Genomic DNA, 22,006 nt, shown 5'->3' on the forward strand with positions numbered 1-22,006 from the left:
TTTATAGTTTGACGGCAAGAGCAGGAGAAGAGGAGGCACCTGTTTTATGAGGGACTGACTTTCTGCTGTGCCTTTGTCACCTCTCTGTGGTGACAAATGGCCACAGTCTCTGTGTGAATGACCGCAGTCACCCCAGCAGGAAAGCAAGGACCTTGCCTTTTACCTGTAAGAGAGGTTACAAGTCTCTTAAAGCTATTTGCTGAAATGCTTATTGCAATAGCTCTTAGATGTGTAATTTATGGATTTAATCAGTGGAAGTCCCCAAGTGCAAAGTCTGTAAGGTCTGTTGCAACATCAGAAAGGAAGAGGCTAGTTGAAAGGAGCAAAGAAAGTGACAAGGAAAGAAACAGAGAACTCCTGCTATGTAACATAAGGGGTTATGCTTGTAATCAAGCGTCCTAACATTAAAATCTAATTATAAGAAGCAAGACTCTGTTCCAAGCTGCTGAAAGGTGGATGCACATCTGTGGTGAAAGCTCCTGCTTTTCCTTCCCATTTGCCTGTGGTGACTTTAGTAGTGGACTGTAAGAACTTTAGAGAAGCACTAGCCCAGGCAGCAATGCCTTGGACTTCCAGAGCGGGCTTTGGCCTGCAGCAACACCAGCTTTAGTAGGGCAGCGCTCGCTGCCGCTCACATCAGTGCTTTGGCTCGCTCGGGGCCACCAGACCGGCAATCGCGGGCCCGCTCCGACACTCGGGCCAGTGACGGCGCTCCCCGGCGGCGCGCCAGGCTGGGCGGAAGCAGCGCGGCTCGGGGAGCGGCGCAGCGCATGCGCGCCGCCCGGCGGCCGGGGCGGAGCCGGGCCGCGCCGGGTGCAAGATGTCGGCGCAGGGGGACTGTGAGTTCCTGGTGAAGCGGGCCCGGGAGCTGGTGCCGGGGGACCTGTGGGCGGCCAAGGCCTGGCTCATCACGGCGCGGAGCCTCTACCCCGCCGACTTCAACATCCAAGTGAGCGCCAGCGCTGTCGCACCGCTCGGAATCGGGGCGCGCGGCCCTCCCCCGCGCGGCCGTGCTGGGGCCCTGCTTGATTGACAGGCAGCTCGGCCAATGGGAGCGGGAGGGGCGGGGCTGCTGGGTGTCGTGGTGCCTTCGCGGTTAAAAAACAAAGAAAACCCTTTACTACTACTGCTACTACTGTTAGTTAAAGTATCTCTCCTCATTATAGCTTTTGTGGAATATTAATGGCTTTGCATTGCATTCGACTGGGTTCAAACCCTGGTCAAAGGACTCTCTGAATTCCAAGTTTTCAGTTTGTGTAAAAATTAAGCCGGTGTATTCGCCATGGAATGTTAAGGGTTGGTTTAAAGATCGTCTGGTCCAACCCCACTTCCATGGGCAGCGCCACCTCCCACTAGACTAGGTTGCTCCAAGCTCCATCCAACCTGGGCTTGAACACTTGCAGCGATGGGGCACGCACGGCTTTTCCGGGCAGCCTGTTCCTGTGTCTCACCACTCTCACACTAGAGAATTTCGTCATTATATATAATATAAAGTTCCCTTCTTTCAGTTTGTACCCATTACTACTTGTCCTAGCACTTCCTGATGAAGAGTCCTTCTCTGACTTCTCTGTTGGCCTCCTTTAGATACTAGAAGGTTGTAAGTGTTAATAATATTAAGTATATTGTCAAGAAGATTTTTATGTCTAAATCAATATGTGATTAAATAGTCTAATGCACCTTCTAATTTCTCCAGCAAATGTTGCAGTCCTTTTATTTTCTATTATGCAGACTGTTGTGGTAAATCGAGGGCAGTTTTTTAGAGTGGAGGGACTGATGTGATTGATAAATATATTTGGGAAAGCTGATGTTGTGTTCTTGTGCTGCAGTATGAGATGTACACTATTGAGAGGAATGCTGAGAGGACAGCGTCTGCAGGCAGGCTGCTCTACGACATGTAAGTAATCAGAGCTGGAACTCTGCTTTCATCCCAGGTGCTCCATTCATGGAATCAGTTTGGGAAAGACCTCCGAGATGATTGAGTCCAGACTATGACTAAACTACCACCTTGTCAACTAGACTATGGCACCAGGTGCCACATCCAGTCTTTCCTTAAACACCTTGGGGAGGGTGACTCCACCACCTCCCTGGGCAGCCCAGTCCAATTCTAATCACCCTTTCTGTGAAAAAATTCCTCCTAATATCCAACCTAAACCTTCCCTGGCATCTTAAGACCATGTCTCCTTTTCCTGTCACTGGTTTCCTGGGAGAAGAGACTGACCCCACCTGGCTACAGCCTCCTTTCAGGGACTTGCAGAGAGTGATAAGGACACTCTTGAGACTCCTTTTCTCCTGGCTAAACAACCCCAGCTCCCTCAGCCACTCCTCACAGAACTTGTGCTCCAGACCCTTCACCAGCTGCACTGCCCTTCTGTGGACAGACAAATGTCAGGATTTCCAAAAATATAAACTTACAGTTTTTGAAAATCTGTGTGGATAAATTAAGCACAAAAAGTCTAATTAATTAAAAACAAACAAAGGAATGTTTTATTTTCTGTTTTGCCCAAACACATACTTTTATGGGAAAGCTTTGTCTTTGAGACAGATTTTGAGATCACTGTACATTCCTTAAACTTTGTTACAGGTTTGTGAATTTTCCAGACCAACCTGCTGTGTGGAGGGAGATCAGTGTTATTACATCAGCATTAAGGAATGACTCCCAGGACAAGCAGACACAGTTTTTAAGAGGTAAGGATTCTATCCTGAGGTAATCTAAAGATGAGCCCTCTGATTATTTATCTAGTTTGACAAGTAAATGTCAGTTTTTCTAACTTTGCCTGTGGACTGCAGGGTTTGTTCTTTTCCCCTCAGTTCATTCATACAGACTTCATTTGGTGTGTTAGGCTAAGGAAGACAAATGGACATGACAAGCTGATTCCCATTGCTTTGTCTCTGATACAGGTAGGCTTACTCTGCCAGAACAAGAAGCACATAGAAGAGCAATTGAATAGAAATAAGTGGAATGGGACTTAAAAATCACCGTCCCACAGATTGCAGAGAGCAGTGTATGGTTGTAAAAATGGAGTGAATTCTTGTTGATGTAGGGAGGGTTATAAAAATGAATGGTGTCCAGAAGGGCTTGGCATTCATGCTGGCAACCACAGGCAATTTTGAAAGCAGGATTCACACCTAAGAAACTATAATCTGCTGTTTGAATACGTGCTTCAGAAGCTCTAAGAATATTCCAGTTAAGAAAACTTTTGATTTTTCATGGAGTGTATTTATTTTTTAGAGCAAATACATAAAACACATGGGAGAATATGTGAATTTCTTTTTAGTGTCTCACTGGATGTTTAAATTGAAAAAACCCTACATTTTAGTAATGAAAGTATTAATTGTAGAAGTAGAATGTAAGTAAAAAAATAAATAAACAGTTTTGAGAAAGCATCTTGAAATGTCAAATACTGAAGTATTGGGATTTAGAGTATTCCACTTACTAGTAGTCTTACTTGTTAATTCAAGTTCCTTGCACCCAAATAAACACTATTACAGATAAATATTTATTTCGTCTTCTCTGAAAGAAACAGACTTTTTTTCAGGTATGTGTGTTAAAAGCAGAAAATGCATAAGGAAATCCCTTTTTGTTCAGCAAAGCAGGATGATGTCAATTGACTTTTATGCTTTGTCGTATTTACAATTATTTGTCATATTGCCATCTTTACAATTCAGACACAACAAGTTAAATGTTTTCTTTTTTTTTTTTAAGGATTATTTGAGACCCTTCCTGGTCGGGTGCAGTGTGAAATGCTCCTGAAGGCAACAGAGCAGTGCTTTAACACATTAGAAAGGGCAGAAATGCTCCTTCTCCTTCTGCGGCGTTTCCCAGAGACCGTCGTGCAACATGGGGTAAGAGAAGGGAAACTCACAGTAATTATTAAGGATATTGGCACTCAGTTTTTTGAGGTTCTGCTGAAATGTGTTTTCCTTAATGAGAGGGTGGGTCTTTTTATTTATGTTTGACTGTGACATATAGTTCAGACTGAATGTGTTTTCCTTAATGAGAGGGTGGGTCTTTTTATTTATGTTTGATTGTGACATATAGTTCAGACTGCTATATCTTGAGTTTACCACCAGGAAGGGGTTGGGCAGGATACAAATGGAAGCAAATAAAACAATAGTTTCTTTTGTAAATGAAAGAATATCAGCCAGATATCGCTTTCACCTGTCTGTGTATCTTTCTATTGAAACAGTTTCATGCACAGTTTTTCTCTTGGTCTGGTTTTGCTATCTTCTGACATTGCTTTTCACCTGCTATTATGTGTGGATAGTTAACTGTATATTTGGAGACTTGCACATGCTGTTGCCATAGAATTTTTACTGAATTACTGTTCAACCCCACTAAATTGCAGTTTAAAAAGTTTCTGAAACCACTGGTCCAGTGTTTGATTGTCACCTCTGCTCACACAGGTAGGCCTTGGAGAAACATTATTAGATGCTGAAAGTATTGAAGACCAAGAATCTCCAGTGAATTGCTTTAGAAAATTATTTGGTAAGAAAATACTAATGTATTTGTTTTACAATACAACTTTTTAGTATGGCAATGTTCTGAGGTCAGTAAACTTCTTTCATGATACTATGATTAGAAAACTGCTTTAGTCAGAAGAGGCTCAGGTCATGTTAATCCAGGCTGGCCATATGGAACAAATTCTCCTGGAGCCATTCATGTGAGGTTCTTTCTGGTGTATGGTCATCCCATTGCTGATGGAGAAACCTTACCTAGGAGAAATAGAACAAAAAACTCCACAAACTTAAAGGATTTTTTTGTTTGTTTTCCATTTTAGTTTGTGATGTTCTTCCTCTGATAATTAACAACCCTGATGTACGACTTCCTGCCAGCTTGTTATATAAATACCTGAATAAAGCAGCAGAATTTTATATTAATTACGTAACTAGATCTACGCAGACAGAAAGTCAATATCAAGGTAAGAATATTTTTACAAAATCAAGCTTTCTTAGAATGTGTCTTAGTATCACTGAAATATCTAAATCTATAAATAAAAAATGCATTGTTTTTATGTTAATGTATCCCACAGACAAGGATACCACTAATAGTAGTATTTAGTGTTTCTTAGTTCTTTGATTCCAAAATACTAAGATGGTGCTTCAGTTACTTAGTCATGCTGCTTATGATGCTTCAGCATATGAGAGGTGGGACAGAATGTCCAAGATGTCCTTATCTGGCCTGTCAGCTCTCTTGTACAAAGAGGCAGAAATGCTTGCTGCTCCCTCTTAGACTTCGGTGTAAAGAATGGTTACTCTGAAAGCTCCAATGTAATTTTTACATGTCTTCTTCTTGAAAATGCATCAGTTTGTTTGATTTCTTTATGAAGAGAAAAATGTGCTGGTTTTCCTAGGTTCACAAGATTCCTCTGATATTATGTCTCCAAGCAAGCGCAGCTCTCAGAAATATGTAATAGATGGTCTCACAGAGAAATCATCCCAGATTACAGATCCTTGGGAGAGGCTGTTTAAAATACTGTCTGTGGTGGGAATGAGGTGTGAGTGGCAAATGGATAAGGGAAGAAGGTAAGAAAACTCTGCTTTACTGGGTATTTCCCCTCATGGAGAATTTGGCTTTTTGATTCTTAATAAGAACAATTCTCATTGAAAAACAGTTTTAACACAAAAACATTTTTGGTAAGTTCACAGCAGCTTTTCTTTCAAGACTGTACAATGTAAAGCAGAAATGGGGTTCTAGAGGTTCAAATTAGTCTCTAAAATCAACTTTTGATGATGAAAGTCAAGCATAAGCACTATATTGCTGTGGGGTAACCTTCCCTATGTGCCACAGTAAAGAGAAGCATGGTAAATGTTTTGTGAAATTTCACTAGCATGTATTCCCAGCCTCCACTGACATGATGCTCGGGGATATCCTCAGCAGAAACATTGAGATTTTCATATTCAGTATGCATTATTTTCTTTAGTTGCAGAGTCTGTGTAACATCCTGAATTCTTGTTCTCTCTCTTCCCCTCAGGAGTTACGGTGACATTCTGCATCGAATGAAAGATCTCTGCAGATACATCAGTAACTTTGATAGTGAAGCCCACATTAAATACAAGAATCAAGTAGTGTATTCCACGATGTTGGTCTTCTTTAAAAATGCTTTTCAGTATGTCAGCAACATCCAGCCGTCACTCTTTCAAGGTTAGTTTCTAATGTTTCAACTTTTGTAATGAGCCCTTCGTGGGTTCATTGCTAATGTCTTAAAGATACTTTCTCATTAGTCTTTTGAAACTGTCATCTCACAAAACAACATTTACATTTGTTATGACTTGTCATAATTCTCCCAAGTCATTAAGCTTGCCAACAGCAGTTCATAACAAATGTGTCGTGGATCGGACCAAAGATCAGTCTAGCTTAGCATTGTGGTTTCAGCCCTGGCCAGTAGCAGTTGATTGTCTAGCAAGGAGAAAGGACAGACCAAATGTTATGGGAAACATCCCTAGGGTTGATTCCTATTCTTCCATGAGCATTGTGTTTGTTTCATTTCTCCTCTGATTTTGTTTCATTGAAGCTGACATTTTCCTGCTTTTCTTCAGTCAAAATTAGTGAAAATATTTTTGCACTGGAAACACACAAATTTGTAATTAAGTAAATAAAACTGAATAGGAAAAGATTTCCTGACATTCACAAGCTTCCAACTTGTCTTTCTTTATATAGCTTAAGCATAATCTTTGAGGTGTGTTCTGTACATTACTCCTAATCAGTAATTATTGGTAAATTAAGTGTTTAATATATGTGTGTTACTTGTGCATTTTCCTGTCCACTCCATCTGCATTTCAGACATGCTAGATTGCTTGGATTGCATCTTTTGGGATTGATTGGACTTTTCAGGGGTGGCCCAGAAGCTGAGGAAAGTTTTTCTAAGCTCCATTTTGTTTTAGAACTTACTGAAATAGACAGCAACACAAAGAGGAAATTTCAGCTCTTAATTATGTGATAGGAAATTCCTTGCAACAATAACAATTGTCACTATAGGTAATTCATACTTATTAATACTACAATTATTGATTCATGTTAAAATTACAATTTTAATTCTGTGTGTTGTGATCATAAGTTTCATCACATTTTTCTGCATGGGGCAAATGATCATTTGAGTAAGGAAGTAGGCAATACAAATGATGGGTTTTAAACAGCTGTACAGTGTGTTGGGGGATCAGCTGAACAATGTCAGTAGATAGCTAAGCTCAGAGGACAAATGACATGGCAACTGTTATGCAAAGAGCACAGTCATTTTAACAAATACAGAAGCTAATTAACTAATGAATCGAGTTTTTGTTCTGTCCAGAAGAAAGAAGGATTATGGTGGGCAGGAAGATACTTCAGGTGTGCATGTAGTTTTAGCTGCTTGATTCCAAGGTAAAGAAGAAAGAAAGTAAAGAGCTAGGGAAAATGTTCATTTCTAAGTTGTACAATTGAGTATTTCAAAGCTCACATCTTCTGACTGAACCACCAGAAAAAGAATGCATACTGAAGTCACAGAATGCAGTTCCTATTGTGCAACTTTTCTGGTACCCTCTGTCATTTTCTGATATCAGGAACATATTAACAAGACATCTTTTACTCATTTCTGCTTTAGCATGGAAGTCCAGTGGTATTCAGTGCCTTTCATATCTTTTCTATCATTAGAATTTTTTCTCCTTCTCTCTGGAGGGCTTACTGTAGAAATGTAGAATCCTACATATTTTGGAAGCATGGTTTTTGAGAAAAATGCTGTTTCCTCATCTGTGAGGATTAGATCTGTGACTCTCTTCTCATGTGTGTGGATTTGCAAGAGGCTTCCTGAGGGAAAACTTTCAATGCAATTTTCTTACATAATTTGTATCTGCTTTGCTGAAGACTTGAGAAATGAATGAGGCAATTCACACCTCTCATAATTTGAGGCTGCCTCCAGTCTTGGCAGGAGTTAATATTTGGGCTGATGCTTTTGGGGGTTTGTTTATAACACTCTCTGCTAGAAAACAATTAAAAACTCTGTTAGCTTTGATTCTAGAGCTCAGACAGAAAAACACAATGCTGCTCTTTGTATGCCTGTGTGACTTTCAGTACTGTAAGAGAAGATCTGCAGCCCCAGTCAAGTGTGACAGTGGATTTTCTTTTGTTTTAGGACTGGAGGTTTTGGAATAAACACTGCAGTGCACTTCTAGTACTGGGAGGAGTATACTTGTTTGGAAAGCAAAGCACTTAGCTGGCAATAATTTAAGTCAGTATGAGTATAAGAAAAACCCAATATTTTTCTTCTCAGGTGTTAAAACTACGCAGCTCTTGAGGTTCTAATGGTGAAACTCCTCCAGCATCCCAGTTGTGGTACTTTGCATTCATAATGAATGAAACAGATTCATAATGAGAAACAGATATGAATATTCTGCATTATGTCTTGGCTCTATTTTCAGTTTTCACACATGAGATTCTGACATAGTAGAATACATGATGGTACAGGAGAGGTGATCACAGTGTGCTGTAGGTGCAATTTCAATGGTGGTATTGATTGACCTGGTTATTGTGGCTGTATTTATTGACCTGTATTTGTTAGGTAGACCAAATTGGTTGTTTCTTCTAAGAGGAGCTTCTGTTGTAGTGAACTCCTTCCACATCACTTTTGAGTAGATGGGAAAAGCTTAATAGAAGTTTTTTTATGTCAAGAGATAAAATGAATCGTCTACTAAACTCTCAAATTAGTTCTTTGCAGTTACAAATGAAACCTTAGCCTCATATCTTTCTGCAAATAGAAGAAATACACAAACTGAAAATACTTGTTTGCACTACTGTCTTACAGAGATTTCAGAAAGAGAAAACAGCTTAAAGGATTCCTCTTCCCTTTACATTTCTCTTTGACTGAGCTTTGCACATCTATATGCAGCTTGATTGTGCAGGAGAAAATGGTTTTGGAAGGAAAGCTGTCTCACTAGTGATCACATATCAATGTTGATTGAGATTAAGAAGTACTGTTGTTCCTATTTTATGTCTAGTGAAACTTAAAAACTGGGGTGTGAAATAATAGGTACCAGATCCTGCTGGATGTTTTGTGACACCAGTGAAAGTAGAAATTGTTTTCTGTGTTTCAAAATGAGGCTTTTCTATTTTTTGGGAGTGAAGATGAGCTCTGGCAGTCAACTAAAGGTTTAATTCTGTTTACTAAAATTGGTGGGGACAAAGCTGACACTGAGTGATCCTGCTGGGGAAATCTTGTCATAAAATACACAAACTTCTTTGTGGGGTTGTTGTCTGTCAGCATACTGGTTTGGTTTCTCATGAGAAATATTTTGAGAATATTGTTGTGCTTTGCCATATTTGTGGCTGTTAACTTCAGAGCCATTTGTGCTTCAGAGTTCATCTGTTGAATAATTGTACTTATTTAAAGCAAATAATGCTTGATCAGAGGGCACCTGCTGCCTGAGTATATTTTGTGCCTGCTCCAGAAGAAAGGGATTCAGAAATACTCTGAAGCTCTCAATCAGACTCTGGTGATGTCTGGTAAATGCATTCTGACCTTCACTGTATGGCTGCATTTAGGAAACCACAGCTTTACCAGAACAGTTTAAGCAATTTAAGTGACTTAATTCAGGATTGTTGTCTGTAGCATTATAGTCATTACTTGTGAAGGAAAAAAAAATAAACCAGCTTGCTGTAGGCATAAGACCTTTCAGATCAGTTTAGGGCAATTGTGAATTAATTTGTTATTATTGTTATTATTATTAATTTATTTTTATTAATTTAATTAATTTATTTTAAATCCAGGTCCAAATGCTCCAAACCAAACTCCACTGGTGCTTCTTGAGGATGTACCCAACATCTATGGTGATACAGATATTGATCGTAACAAACACATACACAAGAAAAGGAAACTTGCTGAAGGAAGAGAAAAAACAATGGTAACTTTTGTAGACTTTTTAATTCATAACAAGAATGGCATTGCTACTGGAATTTAAACAACAGTGGTTTTGACATAGATGTAAAAGACATATTTTTAGAGCTACCCTGAATTAGCTGTTTATGACCACAATTTTCAAACATTTTTTTCTAAAGCCAGCAAGAATGAAACAATTTCTGCAGCAATTGCTGTAGACACATGTTCTGCTGTAAGTGCTTGAACTTTTAAAGGAGTTCAGCAGAGGCACTTAAAAAAGTAGCTATAGCAGTGAGATACTCTACAGGTAAACTTCCAAAGTAATTGACTTTTCATGATTTAAATTGTCAATATATCTATTGCTTTAATGGTAGAAAATGACTATTTTATAGAATTTCTCTGCTATAAAGAGAATACAAGGATTTCCTTTGCATTATGCCACTGTAGGTTTAAATTGAGTCATAAAGTGTGAAGTGTGTATGTTCTTCAACAGATAATCTGGCTGAAGCTCAGTGGTGGTAAACAGAATAAATTTGTTTGGGATACTGCTCATCATACTGTGCCACTGAGTTCTTGGTAGCAAAGCAGATGGATCTAACCTTAAAACAAGCTAAGTGAAAAATCACTTAAAGCCACTTAAACTAGGACTGTGGCACCTCTATACATAATTGTTTTCTTGTGTTCAGTGGAACTCCTGAAGAAAGTATAAATTAAGAAGTTCATCTTTGTGTTTTATACTGACTTCTAAGCAGAGCTCAGATGATGAGGATCCTTCTGGGAAGGCAAGAAGTCGCCATATTACAGTAAATAAGGCTGATCTTGCAAACTCCATTGAAGTATTAGAGAGTTTCAAACTGGCAAGAGAGAGCTGGGAGCTGCTTTATTCTCTGGAATCACTTGACAAAGGTAAAGTAACTGCATTTAGACTTCATTGCTCGGCATAGAAATCACTTTTTTTATTGTTAAAATGGAATTCCTGCCATTATGAATCCTTAAAATCTAAATTGCTTTGTGTCCTGAGTACTTCTGATAGAAGTTCCAGTAAGAAGCTTTATCAGTCGTTGCATTTCTGAATATTTCGTTGCTGTATTGCATTTCATTCTTGATGCATCTTTGCTCATTCACCCCTACTTCTCTTGGAGCAGTTGGTCAGTAGTAGGGCTGATAATGCTCAGTGAGGATGTGCTGCTTTAGTTCATGATTAAGAACATGTGTTTTTACTGTGTCTCCCTTTCTGATAATAACTGGTGTGATAAACTTGAAAAGAATTTCTCTCCTAAAAAGCAGGCAAACAGTACCACCTAGCTGCTTTTAGGTTTCTTGCACATGGTAAAGAGAAGCATAATCAAAGAATGAGTGTATAGGAAGAGAATATCCTATATGTGAAGGATTTCATCCTCTTACTGTTTTGGTGCCATTTTTTCCATTCTTAAATTCAGTTATATATATATATAATTTTTTTTTTTTTTTAATGTTTAACCTAAAGCTGTGAACCGTTTCATATTCTCTTTGGTTTTTTCTTCTCTAATCATGTAACACAGAGTTCACCAGAATTTGTTTGTCATGGAAGACAGAAACCTGGCTTTGGTTAAGAATCTTTCTTACAGACATGATCATCTACCAGGTAAAAAAAATATGCTATAAACTAGGAAAAACACCATCCTTGTGTTGCTCTTCCTTCTAGTAAAAGCAATTTACTTCTTTCTTGTAAATAGTAACTCTGATTAGCCAGTTTGACTGCTTATAGTGTCTACTGATTTTATGCCTTAAAGTAAGACTCCTCTGGGGATAGAGCTACACTGTTTGCACCACAAGCTTGGTACCCTACTTTGGATGGTCCTTTCCCAGTAGCTGGGGGACAGCTAATACCAGCTAATTTTGGTATGTGGAAAAACATCTATGTTCTCCACAAAAATTAGGATAACTGTGCTCATTCCAATACCATCTACAGAAGAAAGCTTGTTCTTTATTTTTCCTTTGTGAGTCTTTTATTTTTGCCTCTACTTGTGCCTGAACAAGAGCTATTTCAAACTTTATTAGTCTAAATAAAGTAATGATTAGTTCAAGAATATAATTATTTGATTCAGTTACACATATGACTTTGTAAACTGACATTTTAAAGCAGAATTTTGTTTGCCTTCTGACTGCCTTGTAAATGACTGACCCCCCACACAGTCTTGTATGCAAGTCATCACTGGAGATTACTAGTTTTGATTAAAATTTTGAAGGCTTGGACACAAACCATTTTGAAAGCTTTCTGTAAGATATTTTTTTCTCTGTGTTTCTACTTATTGTATAGAAAAGACTCTAACAGGTTTTTTTTTAATATTCTTTTTCAAAGGGGCAGTACAAAAAAGCAATTAGCAGCCTACATCACTTGGCAGCTCTTCAGGGCTCTCATTCTCCCCAGCAAATTACAGGACAAGGATCTTTAGAAAACCAGAGAGCACTGATCCAGTTAGCATCGTGCCACTTTGCCCTTGGAGAATATCGGGTACGTACAGCATTCCACACCTGGGCCTTCAGCAGCTGGCCCTGTGCTTCCCATTTCTCTTTTCCCTTAGAATTTTCCTGTGAGCCTGCTTTCAGCAGCATATCAAACATAAGCCAGGGTCTACTGAAAAATCCATGCTGTACTGGGAGAATTATACTTTGTGCCACATTAACTGACTGTCCATTAGCCACTCTTTATGTGTATAGTCTTTTTGATAGAGAAGATTTGGAGGGTTAGTTATGATTTTTTGTGGCCACATGTGTTTGAGTTGTCTGTAAATGTATCCTTAATTTGAATTCCTTAACTTTACTGAATTAGTTCCTTAAACTGAGGGGGTATTCTTTTAGGTACAGGCTTCATGGGACAGGAGAAAGAAAAAGTAAAGGAACTTCTGTGATCATCTTAAAAGAAAGTTAGTTATTAGCTGACAATATGAGAGACACCAGAACAATATTGTCTGGCCTGACCTCTGAACTTGCTCTACTTTTGCAATAGATGTTTTGTTTGCAATTTTTAATATTGCAGGAGTGTGTGATGGTCTGAGGTCAGTCAGAGTCAGCACTGACAATAAAGGCTCTGTCTCTAAGGATCTACCTCATCCTGGTACTGCTGGACAAGTGCTTTTGTCCCTTCCCCTTTAATACTTTTTCACTGGAAATGTGATCATATATTCCCACAGACTCCTTGCTAGGAAATAGCATGAAAAATTCATTTAATTTCCATCATGCTGTCAGACTGCCATTTTCCTTTCTATTTTTACCATGAACAAAATAAATTTTACAAAACTATTTTAATAATTCATTTAAAAACTTGATCCTTCAAAACAAAAGAATTTTTGATTGCAGTTTTATTGATCTTATCCTCCTGAAATGAAGAATGCCAATACAATTTTTTCACAATTAAAGTGATGTTATGTAGGCTCTCAGAGGTTGTTTAGTGACAGCTGAATCTTTTTGCTTAGCCAGACTGTACTGTGTATTAAGTCAACTGAAGTTCTAGAAAAGAATTTTGGGATTGTTTTGTACTTTTGTGGTGTCTGAAATTTTTTATTGTTATTAACATATCTGAATATTTAAGAATTTGAATTTAAATTTAGCATTATCATGTCCCTTCTTTTACAGCAAACGTGCGAAAAAGTGCTTGACCTCATGTGCTGTATTTTACTTCCAATACAAGAAGGAGGTAAAGTACAAGAGGAGCAACCTAAAGTCAAGTCAAAATTCAGGAAAGGTATGGAGTTGCTATTACCCTAAACTCAATGTCAGCTGAATTTTTGTGTTATGAAAAGGGAGGAAGTTTTTTATTTTCTTTTGGTTTTGTATTGAGGTTTTCTTGCTTGTACCTTTTAAAGTATATCGGTGGCAAAGTCCTACCTCAGGAAAAGAGAAGTGAAGAAGAAAAATTTAAATGTTTCACTTCACATTTTGAATCAGTCATAATTTACATTTAAAGCTTTCCTCCCTACCTGAGATGTGGTAATTTTGGATTTGTTTTGCTCCATTTAAATTTCTTTCAACCTACCTATTGTGAGACCCCTAAAGAACTGTTCTGTTGCAGGGTCTGATTTGAAACTTTGGCCATGTACCAGTAGAGCTATCATGCCTTACTGCCTTCATCTGTTGTTAGCTTGTTTCAAGGTAAGATAGCTCCAAGGTAATTGGAGCTTTCTTGTCCTTAAGGCCTAGTTTATATATCCTGAAACTGCATGGCCATATCCCAGGGCTGTGCCTCAATCCTTCTTACCTAAGTAGGTATGGGGAGTGTCTTCTTTTGGAGAGGGGAGTGGAGTTTTGATGGAGGAGGGTTTGTTTTCTCTTTTTTTCTCTATTTGTTTAATTTTTGAGCAGAGAAGATTGACGAGATCTCAAAATTTTTGTCACTGTTCAGACTTCTCTTATAGGTCAGTGGGAGAGGATTTGGTATTTTAGCTGGAAATTTCCAGCTTACTTCAGAAGTGTATTTCATTCTGCCTTAATACATACTTTTAAAGAACTTCTCTATTTGCACAGATCTAGATGAGATAAATCCTATATGTTTTTGAAAGCAACATGTATTTCCTGATTGTCTGAATGTAATTTTTTTCCCTGAAGCTCAGAGCTTTCACAGACAGCAGAGATGATATGGCCCTGGGCCATGTAGTTGTTCTGCTCCAGCATGAGTGGCCGAGGGGTGAGAACTTGTTCCTGAAAGCCATCAACAAAATCTGCCAGCAAGGAAACTTCCAGTATGAGAATTTTTTCAACTATGTCACAAGTATCCTTTCTCTAACCAAGAATGTCTTTCACATCCTGTGCTGTAGTGTTGAAAAAGCTGTTAGTTTCCACAGCAGCTCTTTCTCTGAAACATATTCTGTATTTATTTTCATTCCAAGAAAACCTCTTGTAGTAGGCTCAGTACACAATGGACTGTAAATATGCCTCCTGTGCCCTGGCACATGAGAGTACCCTTAAGTACACTGCCATGGCATTTCCACTCAGGAAAACAGCAGGAGCTCAGGCTGCTCATGCAAGTGACAGCAATCTCTTCATTAAGAAATACAGGGCATTATGTACAAGGCTGTTAACAAAAAAGACAAAGTGGTACCTGTGCTGCAGAGCTGAATGATTTTGGCTCTTGTTTGTGAAGTGCTTGCTGCGGGTAACGTGTGGGTTGAGTAAGATAATGAGCTATGTCAAAGATCATGCAAAGCATGTCTGATTTATCTATTCAGATATCTGACATAAATTTTGACCATCGTACACACAAATGGACAGTTTCATGTTTAACCTAAATAGACATCCAGCCATGGGCCTCAGGAAGCAGGGGGGGTCTAACTCCTGTCTGTGACAACTAAATAAGCTGTGGTGTCAAAGGAAAGGGAAAAAAACCCACACAAAGCAAGCAGCTAAATAAGGGATCAAAGTAGAAAACTAAAAAGGGTGATAATGTGCCACTGTGGTGGCACTTGCTTCAGATGCTGCCTCAGTTTGCACTGCTTTCATAACCTGGAGTGCAGGAAAAGGAAGTGAAACCCAGGGAATTTTGAGATCAGCCTTCTTTACCTCTGACTACATAAGAAGAAATAAAGAAAGAAAAGAAACTAACGGATGTGATCTTCACTTTGAAAAGCCATTTCTCATCAGTTTGTGGAGGATTAGGAACACATGCTGTGATCTTCTCTATCACTTTTAATAATGAGGTACTTCAATAGCTTTTTAGTTTGACTCTCCTTTCAGCAATGTGGCTTCAGATGGGAGGCATAAGAAAGAATGTTCTCAATCGTCATTTCCCTACTCAAATCTTTAACGTTTTCTTCAGATATTGATATGTTGGAGGAATTTGCTTATTTAAGAACACAGGAAGGAGGGAAAATTCATCTGGAACTCCTGCCAAATCAAGCAATGTTGATCAAGTAAGGATAAAAAAGCATTTACTGTTTTCTTTGGCAAAAAAAAAAGGGAGTATGTTCTGGTTGTCTTTGCTTTCATGTTATCTTCTGGATAGTTTGTCATGTCTTTGAGCTTAAATTTAATGAGTTCAAACAAGGCCGTGAGTTTCTTTTTCTGACTCCTGCTGATCTATGTATTCTTTTGGTGGTGGGGGGGGGGTTCTTCAGCTTTAATTCCTCCTTTTACAGGACTTTATTTCTGAGTGTGGCATTTGCTTTAGAGTGATTGCTATTCAAGTGATTACAGTTGTGCTCTTTCAAGTAGACACTTGCACTTTGCAGGAATTCTTCAAGTAATTAGGCATGAGTGCAAGGTGTTGTTACTAATTTTGCTGAAGAGTAATGCTGAGCAAGAAGCACTATTTTGCTTATTTTTGTAAACAAAATTTATGAAAGACCACTGAATGATGAAAACTTTGAGTAAAAATACAAATTCAATTACATTCCAGCTACACTCCAGTAATCTGTCTGTTAGAATTAGCAGGTCACCTTATTCTGCTTAGCTTATTACAAGATGCTGAAGTAAATTAATAATTTGGATTAACTTCCTAGGTGTTTTTACTTGTTCAGTCTTGACTCAAAACTATCTGCTGCAGGGTTTTAGTGACATAATGTTTTGGAGTATCCTGGTTGTTTATGAGAACTTGTAATATTTTGCTTCCTAAAAGGGGGACTGCTTAAAGTTTGTTGAAATTCCACTTAGGATCAGTGTATTCTGTCTGTTCACTAACCAGAAATAGGCTGAAGTTTTCAAAATGAGAGCCTAACATCAGACAATGGGATCCAAATTTTAACTAGTAAATAGATTTTTCAGAGATCTAGGTAACCAACACAAAAATGAGATACTAGGTGTAATTAAAGGAAAAGTAGAAATTCAAATGCTTAATTATGTGATGGAGAATTTTCTTTTTTAAGCTCTAGGTTTTCAAACTCTTCCCCTTGCCATATCTCACTGCTTGTAACCAGCTGTATGAAAACAAGCTTCAGGGCATGCTGCACCACATAGGCTGTTAAGTAATAAGCTGTGCCAGCAAGAGGGCTTAGCACTGAAGACTCCATCTGGTAACTTTTACCTGCTGTCTCCATTTCGTTGCAGTAGGTCAGCGCTGTTTCTCTTGGCTCTGTTTGATTGGCGTGGCCACAGTCACTTTCTGTTCTGACCCCCTCGGTCAGGAAGGAGGTAGGAGAAGTGTTTCTAGCAGGATAGAATCTCTCTTTGACCTCCTTTTGATCTGTGATGTTTTCTCAATGACGAAAAGGCTTGTAGAAGAGAAGTCCATTTCTTTGTGCTCACTGAGCCAGAACAGTTAAATATCCTGTCCAGCTGGAAAAGCTGTGTACAACGTTTCATGTGGCTGTGTAGGACTGGAAGCACTTCACCAGAGAGCCCATGGAAGGGATAGCTGAGGCCATAAGCCACTGATCAGAGATGATGTCTACTCCCCTGGTACTGCAGATGTTTTTTTAGCTGGACTGGCTGTGAGGCCCAGGGCTGGTGTCCCTCACCAGTGTTGACCTGGTTAGCTCACAGCCTCCCCCAGCTGGGTTTTTGCTAAAGTGTGCCAGTGTAGCCCTGTTTCCTGGGACAATGGGTGGTAGGCTCAGTATCTGCAGACTGCTTACATCTTTCAAAACTTATCACCAGTTCTGGTTGATGATGAGCTGCTGCACCATCCTCCCATAAAACAGCAGCTCAGATGCTGTTCATTCATGCTCAGAAAGACTCTGAGTTCAACACAACAGGCCAAAGATAAAGCAGTTGTTCCTTTGTCTGATCTTTTCTCAGCATAAATGTAGTAATCCTGCATCTTAATGGATGGGAAATGTATTGCAGATAATATATGTCTTTTATAAGGACTGCTGTTTGATGACTGACAGGGCATGTTCTCCCCAGGTGAATTCCTCATTCTTCTTCCAGTACTTTTTTCTAAGTACTTTATACTTCATAGGAAATTATATTTTTTTCTGAAGTCAGTAGAGCAAACTGCAGTGTACTTTTACAAAAGATGAAGTAAGATCTTTGTAGTCTACAGACTTATAATTAGGTTCTGTAAAATATTTCCCTTTGCTTGCATCTACTGTGGGAATGAGAAGGTCCATGGTTTTGGTTTTAACTGGTGATACAGCCAGCTCATTCTATTTGTGGTGTCAACAAGATTTGTTTTATGAGCTTTGAATCTAGCACCATTAAGTGCTTTTGAACTCCCTTCTAGAAAAGCCAAGTTTCACAGTTTATCTGATATTCATGTCAGTAGGGGCAGTGTTAGCTGGTGAGGCTAAAGAGGAAAAGAGCAATATTTGCTCTTTTCCTCTTTATTGCTGCTTAATATCTTGCTCCTGTTTTTGATAAATCTTTGTCTAATTAATCTAATCATAGCCTACCTAATGGCATAAACTTCATCAGAAAGCTATGTCCTTCCTTTTACTCATATTCCCATCACATCTCTCTCTCCTTGGGGACTGTGGAAGTTGCTTTGAAGTGAAACAAAGTATATTGAAAGTGTAATTTTTACTCTGTGCACATGGGTATGCTTAGTTCTGACTGCTGATCTTGCAAACAGTAGTGAAGACACAATTGCACAGAATTCCTTTTGCAAACATCTGCCACTCTGGGACCAATAACATCTTACTGGTCCTTTGTATTTTCTATTTCCCATGTCCGTTTTTGCAAGTACTGAACTTACTCATGCCAAGAACTCTTGAAAAATTACCTCATTTGGTGGAATAATTTTTGTGGCTATTTTATTTCAGGTCATTGTAGCTGTATTAGAGTGTTAAATGTCTCATCTTTATTTGACTTCTATAAGCTCTGTATCTATCAATAAACCAGAGATGCTAACCCAAATGCCCACCTGTGAGATCTGAAGGTAGGCACTTAACTCAGAATTACAGGAATCTAAGTATGAGTTTTGCTTCTCTGCTCCCTTCATAGCATCTCTGGGGGTGAATGGTGCACTCACTTCTCAGGTACCTATTAAAATTTAGGTGATATAAGAGACTTAGATTAAGAAGCTAAACCACTCTCCTATATACCAAATTTCTCCTTTCTCTTCTCCTGAAGCGGGGTATTGCTCTAGACTGAACCTGTTAGGTTATTATCTTGTTCTAGATAGCACACAGAGATAAAAATGTAATTTCCTGGAGAAGACAAACAGTCTTTCAGCTGAGACAGCTTTTGGTGGTTAGTTCCTGTAGCCCTGGTCATAAATAGGAGGTTGCTTTGAGCAGGCATTTGTGCTCGGGCATTGTACCATGCTCTAAGAGCTGTTTTTATATGCAGTTAGAATTTGTAAAGGTGGAACAGTCCATCTGTGGGCTAATGAAAAGATACTTGGGCAACCTTTAACAAATACTGCCATGTGCTCAACCTGGCCGATACCTGCTGTGCATGCACCCGGCTTGGGCTCAGCAGCCAATCCCTTGGCTCCAAGCTGTGGGCTCTCCCAGTTTGCTGACATGCTCTTGCCAGTACTGAAGGGAAGCTGTGGTATCTGCAGTGCTCCTCTGATTAAATCTTTTCTGACTGACATGCTTCCTTGGAAGAGCTGTGACAGTTCATCGGAGTACAACTGTGTATTGGTTTTGCACCTGCTGCTGTCCTTTCTCCTGGTGTAACTGTCCAAAAATACGTGTATATATTTAGACCACAGCTGTAGAACAGCCTTGCAATGAAATCTGGAGATATTTGCATGTTTGATGCTGTTAGAGTCCTGCACCCCTTTGGCTGCTCGGCGTGAGCTCACCCTAGTTTTCTGTTACTCCTTTTTTGGAGAGTTGTTTTGCACCAGAGGGGGAGTTGGTGTGTGGGTGTTTGAATGCTGCTATTTGCTGTTTTTTAAAGGACCTCTAGCCCTCCCATGGGGTTACTGCAGCAGGAATTCATACCTGTGCTACAGCCCAGCATACAGACTGCTGACAGGTACCAAGTGGAAAAACCCTGCTCATAGTGTGCTGTGTTTTGTCAACATGTTTTACTGCCCATGGTTTTCAGCAATTTGTTACTCAATATTTATCTTTTTTTTTTTATTTCTTCATTTGTGCCTACATTGCCTGGCAAACCATGTTGTTCTATAATAACATTTATTTTTCTTTTTCCCATAAGTTGCCAGTATCTGTGTCCTTTCAGTTTAGTAATGGCTATTGAATTTAAACAATAATGTAGAAATCCTCAAAAGTTTTACTGATGTTCCATCATATATTAGCAAGAGCATAACCCTTTATTTTCAAGATACTGGTTCCTGGATCCATTTGTAGCAACTTTTCTTCATTTAGGTTGTTCTGAATTCTGTTTTGTGTTTTCCAGCTGTAATATAACTCATCCTCTAAAGTGCTGCTGGCTTGCTCAGTAGCTGTAGGTTGCATATTCTCCTTTAGGCTGTAACTGACTGTAGCACTCAGCTGCCAGCAATGTTTAAGACAGTAAAGACTGAAAACAGGACTTATCCCATAGCCTCTGAATATACTGTAGTGTCTTCAGTTTAGGTTTGCTTAGCATAGCTCACCAAGGATTTGCTTAGCATAGCTCACCAAGGAATTGCCCAGTAGGCTTTGCCTTTTCCATGTGTTGCAAAGGTCTCTACTGTTTTGGCAGAGAAGTCTCTTCTCAAATGCCAGACTTACCTGAAAGTTGTGTGGTATTGTTGGTAAGTCTGAGATGTTTCCCTTCCTCGTTCCCAGCATCTCTGGATGGGCACAGATGCCCTCACCCTTTATTTTTTATTTTCTTTCTGTCTTTCAGTGGGCTTGCTGGGTTTGGACCAGCTATTCCCTTCTTACCCGTGACTCAGGACTCATCTCAGCATTAGCATTATGCTTTTCTCTCTAAATTAATTTATGTTGGTTCCTTCAGTAGTGTTAAGGTTCTCATTTCAGGGCATGTCTTTTTCTCCCCTTCCCAAGTAGGGCTTGCAGGTAGATGTTACAAAGTCTTGATCTTACTTACCCAATTCTGGACCTGTGCAAGTAAAGTGCTTTGGTGCTGCAGAACATTGTTTTAAGGACAAGATTTAGGTGTTGAGGCCAGCATGAGGACAAAGAACTGTTCATAAAAATGGCCTTTAACAGAGCAATATCCCATAAGTTTCCCCAGCCAGCACTGCTTTAGCTTTCTCAGTAGCTGAACCTTTGTTCTGTTTGAAAGTAAGTCCTGAACTTGTGTTCAGAATAAATGTAACCCCTTGCCTGGTGTCTAGTATCTTCATAAGAGCTGGCTTCTACTGATGCAGCCTGGCATGATTTGGGTTTTGTGCTCACTGTGCCCTTCACTAGCCACAGCATTATCAGTGCCCACAGGGTTATAAAGCTCCTTCCTGCACTTTGATATTGATAGAAGATGCCCTCTGCTCTTTATGGTGGCACCTGTGCTCCAGAGAAAGAAAGTTCATCTTTTCACTCTTCTTTCAACCCCAACCATTTATAGAGGTGATTGCAGGGAAGAAGTGGCCTAGGCAGCAAAGGTAGAGAGGGAAAAAAATTCCTTTCCCCAAGCAAGGAGAACTCTGTACTTGCTGGGTTAAGAGAATAGATTTTCCTGTTATCCAGAAGATTGACATTATTTCCCCCTTCAGCAGTCATAGTCAAAGCAGTGAGAACATAGATTTTTTTTGCAGCTTCTAACTGTTGAAAGACTTGTAAACTACTAAACATGATTTTTAAAAAATAGCATAGCTCAGGCTCTTTGACTCTCATTAAATAAACTCAGCTATGGACCATAAATATATAGTAGGTGACACACAGTACCTTTTAAAAGCCTGTAGTTCACTAGATAACCATGATTTGATGTTGTCTGTTTCTCTTTCCTCCACGGCTTAAGGCACCACACAGTTACCCGGGGTATAACGAAAGGAGTGAAGGAGGATTTCCGCCTGGCCATGGAGCGCCAGGTCTCGCGCTGTGGGGAAAATCTCATGGTGGTCTTGCACAGGTTCTGCATTAATGAGAAAATACTGCTGCTGCAGACTCTTGCTTGAACGGACTGGATCCTGATGCAGTGTCTTTTATGGAGAGAGGGGAAGGCTCTTTGTATGAACAAGCAGCATAGCAGTGGAAAATCTCTTGTTCAGAGGGTCAAGAAGTTCCCTGTAAGTTACAGGTTCTGCACTGCTTGATTTCTTACGTGAGTAGATCAAACTTTATAAATAAAACATTGTTTAAGAAGTCTTTGTAATATCCTATTTGTTTTGGGTTTTTTTTCCATAGCATTATACTAAGGTGTGTGTCATAGTTCTTTTTATCTTTGCA

At 39.3% G+C, this 22,006-nt stretch overlaps 1 protein-coding gene across 4 annotated transcripts; it reads left to right on the forward strand.

The window, feature by feature from the left end:
* Positions 1–768: 768 nt before the first annotated feature.
* On the forward strand, positions 769–21,922 carry INTS10 (integrator complex subunit 10). Of its 4 annotated transcripts, none has more exons than XM_071431740.1 (18): positions 769–949; positions 1,827–1,894; positions 2,582–2,685; positions 3,704–3,843; positions 4,405–4,486; positions 4,779–4,919; positions 5,352–5,523; positions 5,973–6,142; positions 9,737–9,870; positions 10,595–10,751; positions 11,387–11,469; positions 12,187–12,339; positions 13,461–13,569; positions 13,897–13,976; positions 14,430–14,592; positions 15,637–15,730; positions 19,608–19,685; positions 21,579–21,922. In XM_071431740.1, the coding sequence occupies exons 1-18, from the start codon at positions 821–823 to the stop codon at positions 21,733–21,735; spliced, it is 2,214 nt and encodes a 737-aa protein (XP_071287841.1). In that variant the 5' UTR covers positions 769–820; the 3' UTR covers positions 21,736–21,922. The 4 variants fall into 4 exon arrangements, with proteins under 4 accessions (XP_071287841.1, XP_071287843.1, XP_071287842.1 ...); XM_071431741.1 differs by having other exon boundaries at positions 770–949; positions 10,598–10,751; XM_071431742.1 differs by lacking the exon at positions 19,608–19,685.
* Positions 21,923–22,006: the final 84 nt, after the last annotated feature.

The sequence above is a fragment of the Agelaius tricolor genome, unplaced genomic scaffold (genome assembly GCF_023055355.1).
Source record: "Agelaius tricolor isolate 1412-34295 unplaced genomic scaffold, bAgeTri1.0.p SCAF_8, whole genome shotgun sequence".
NCBI classification, from domain to species: Eukaryota; Metazoa; Chordata; class Aves; order Passeriformes; family Icteridae; genus Agelaius; species Agelaius tricolor.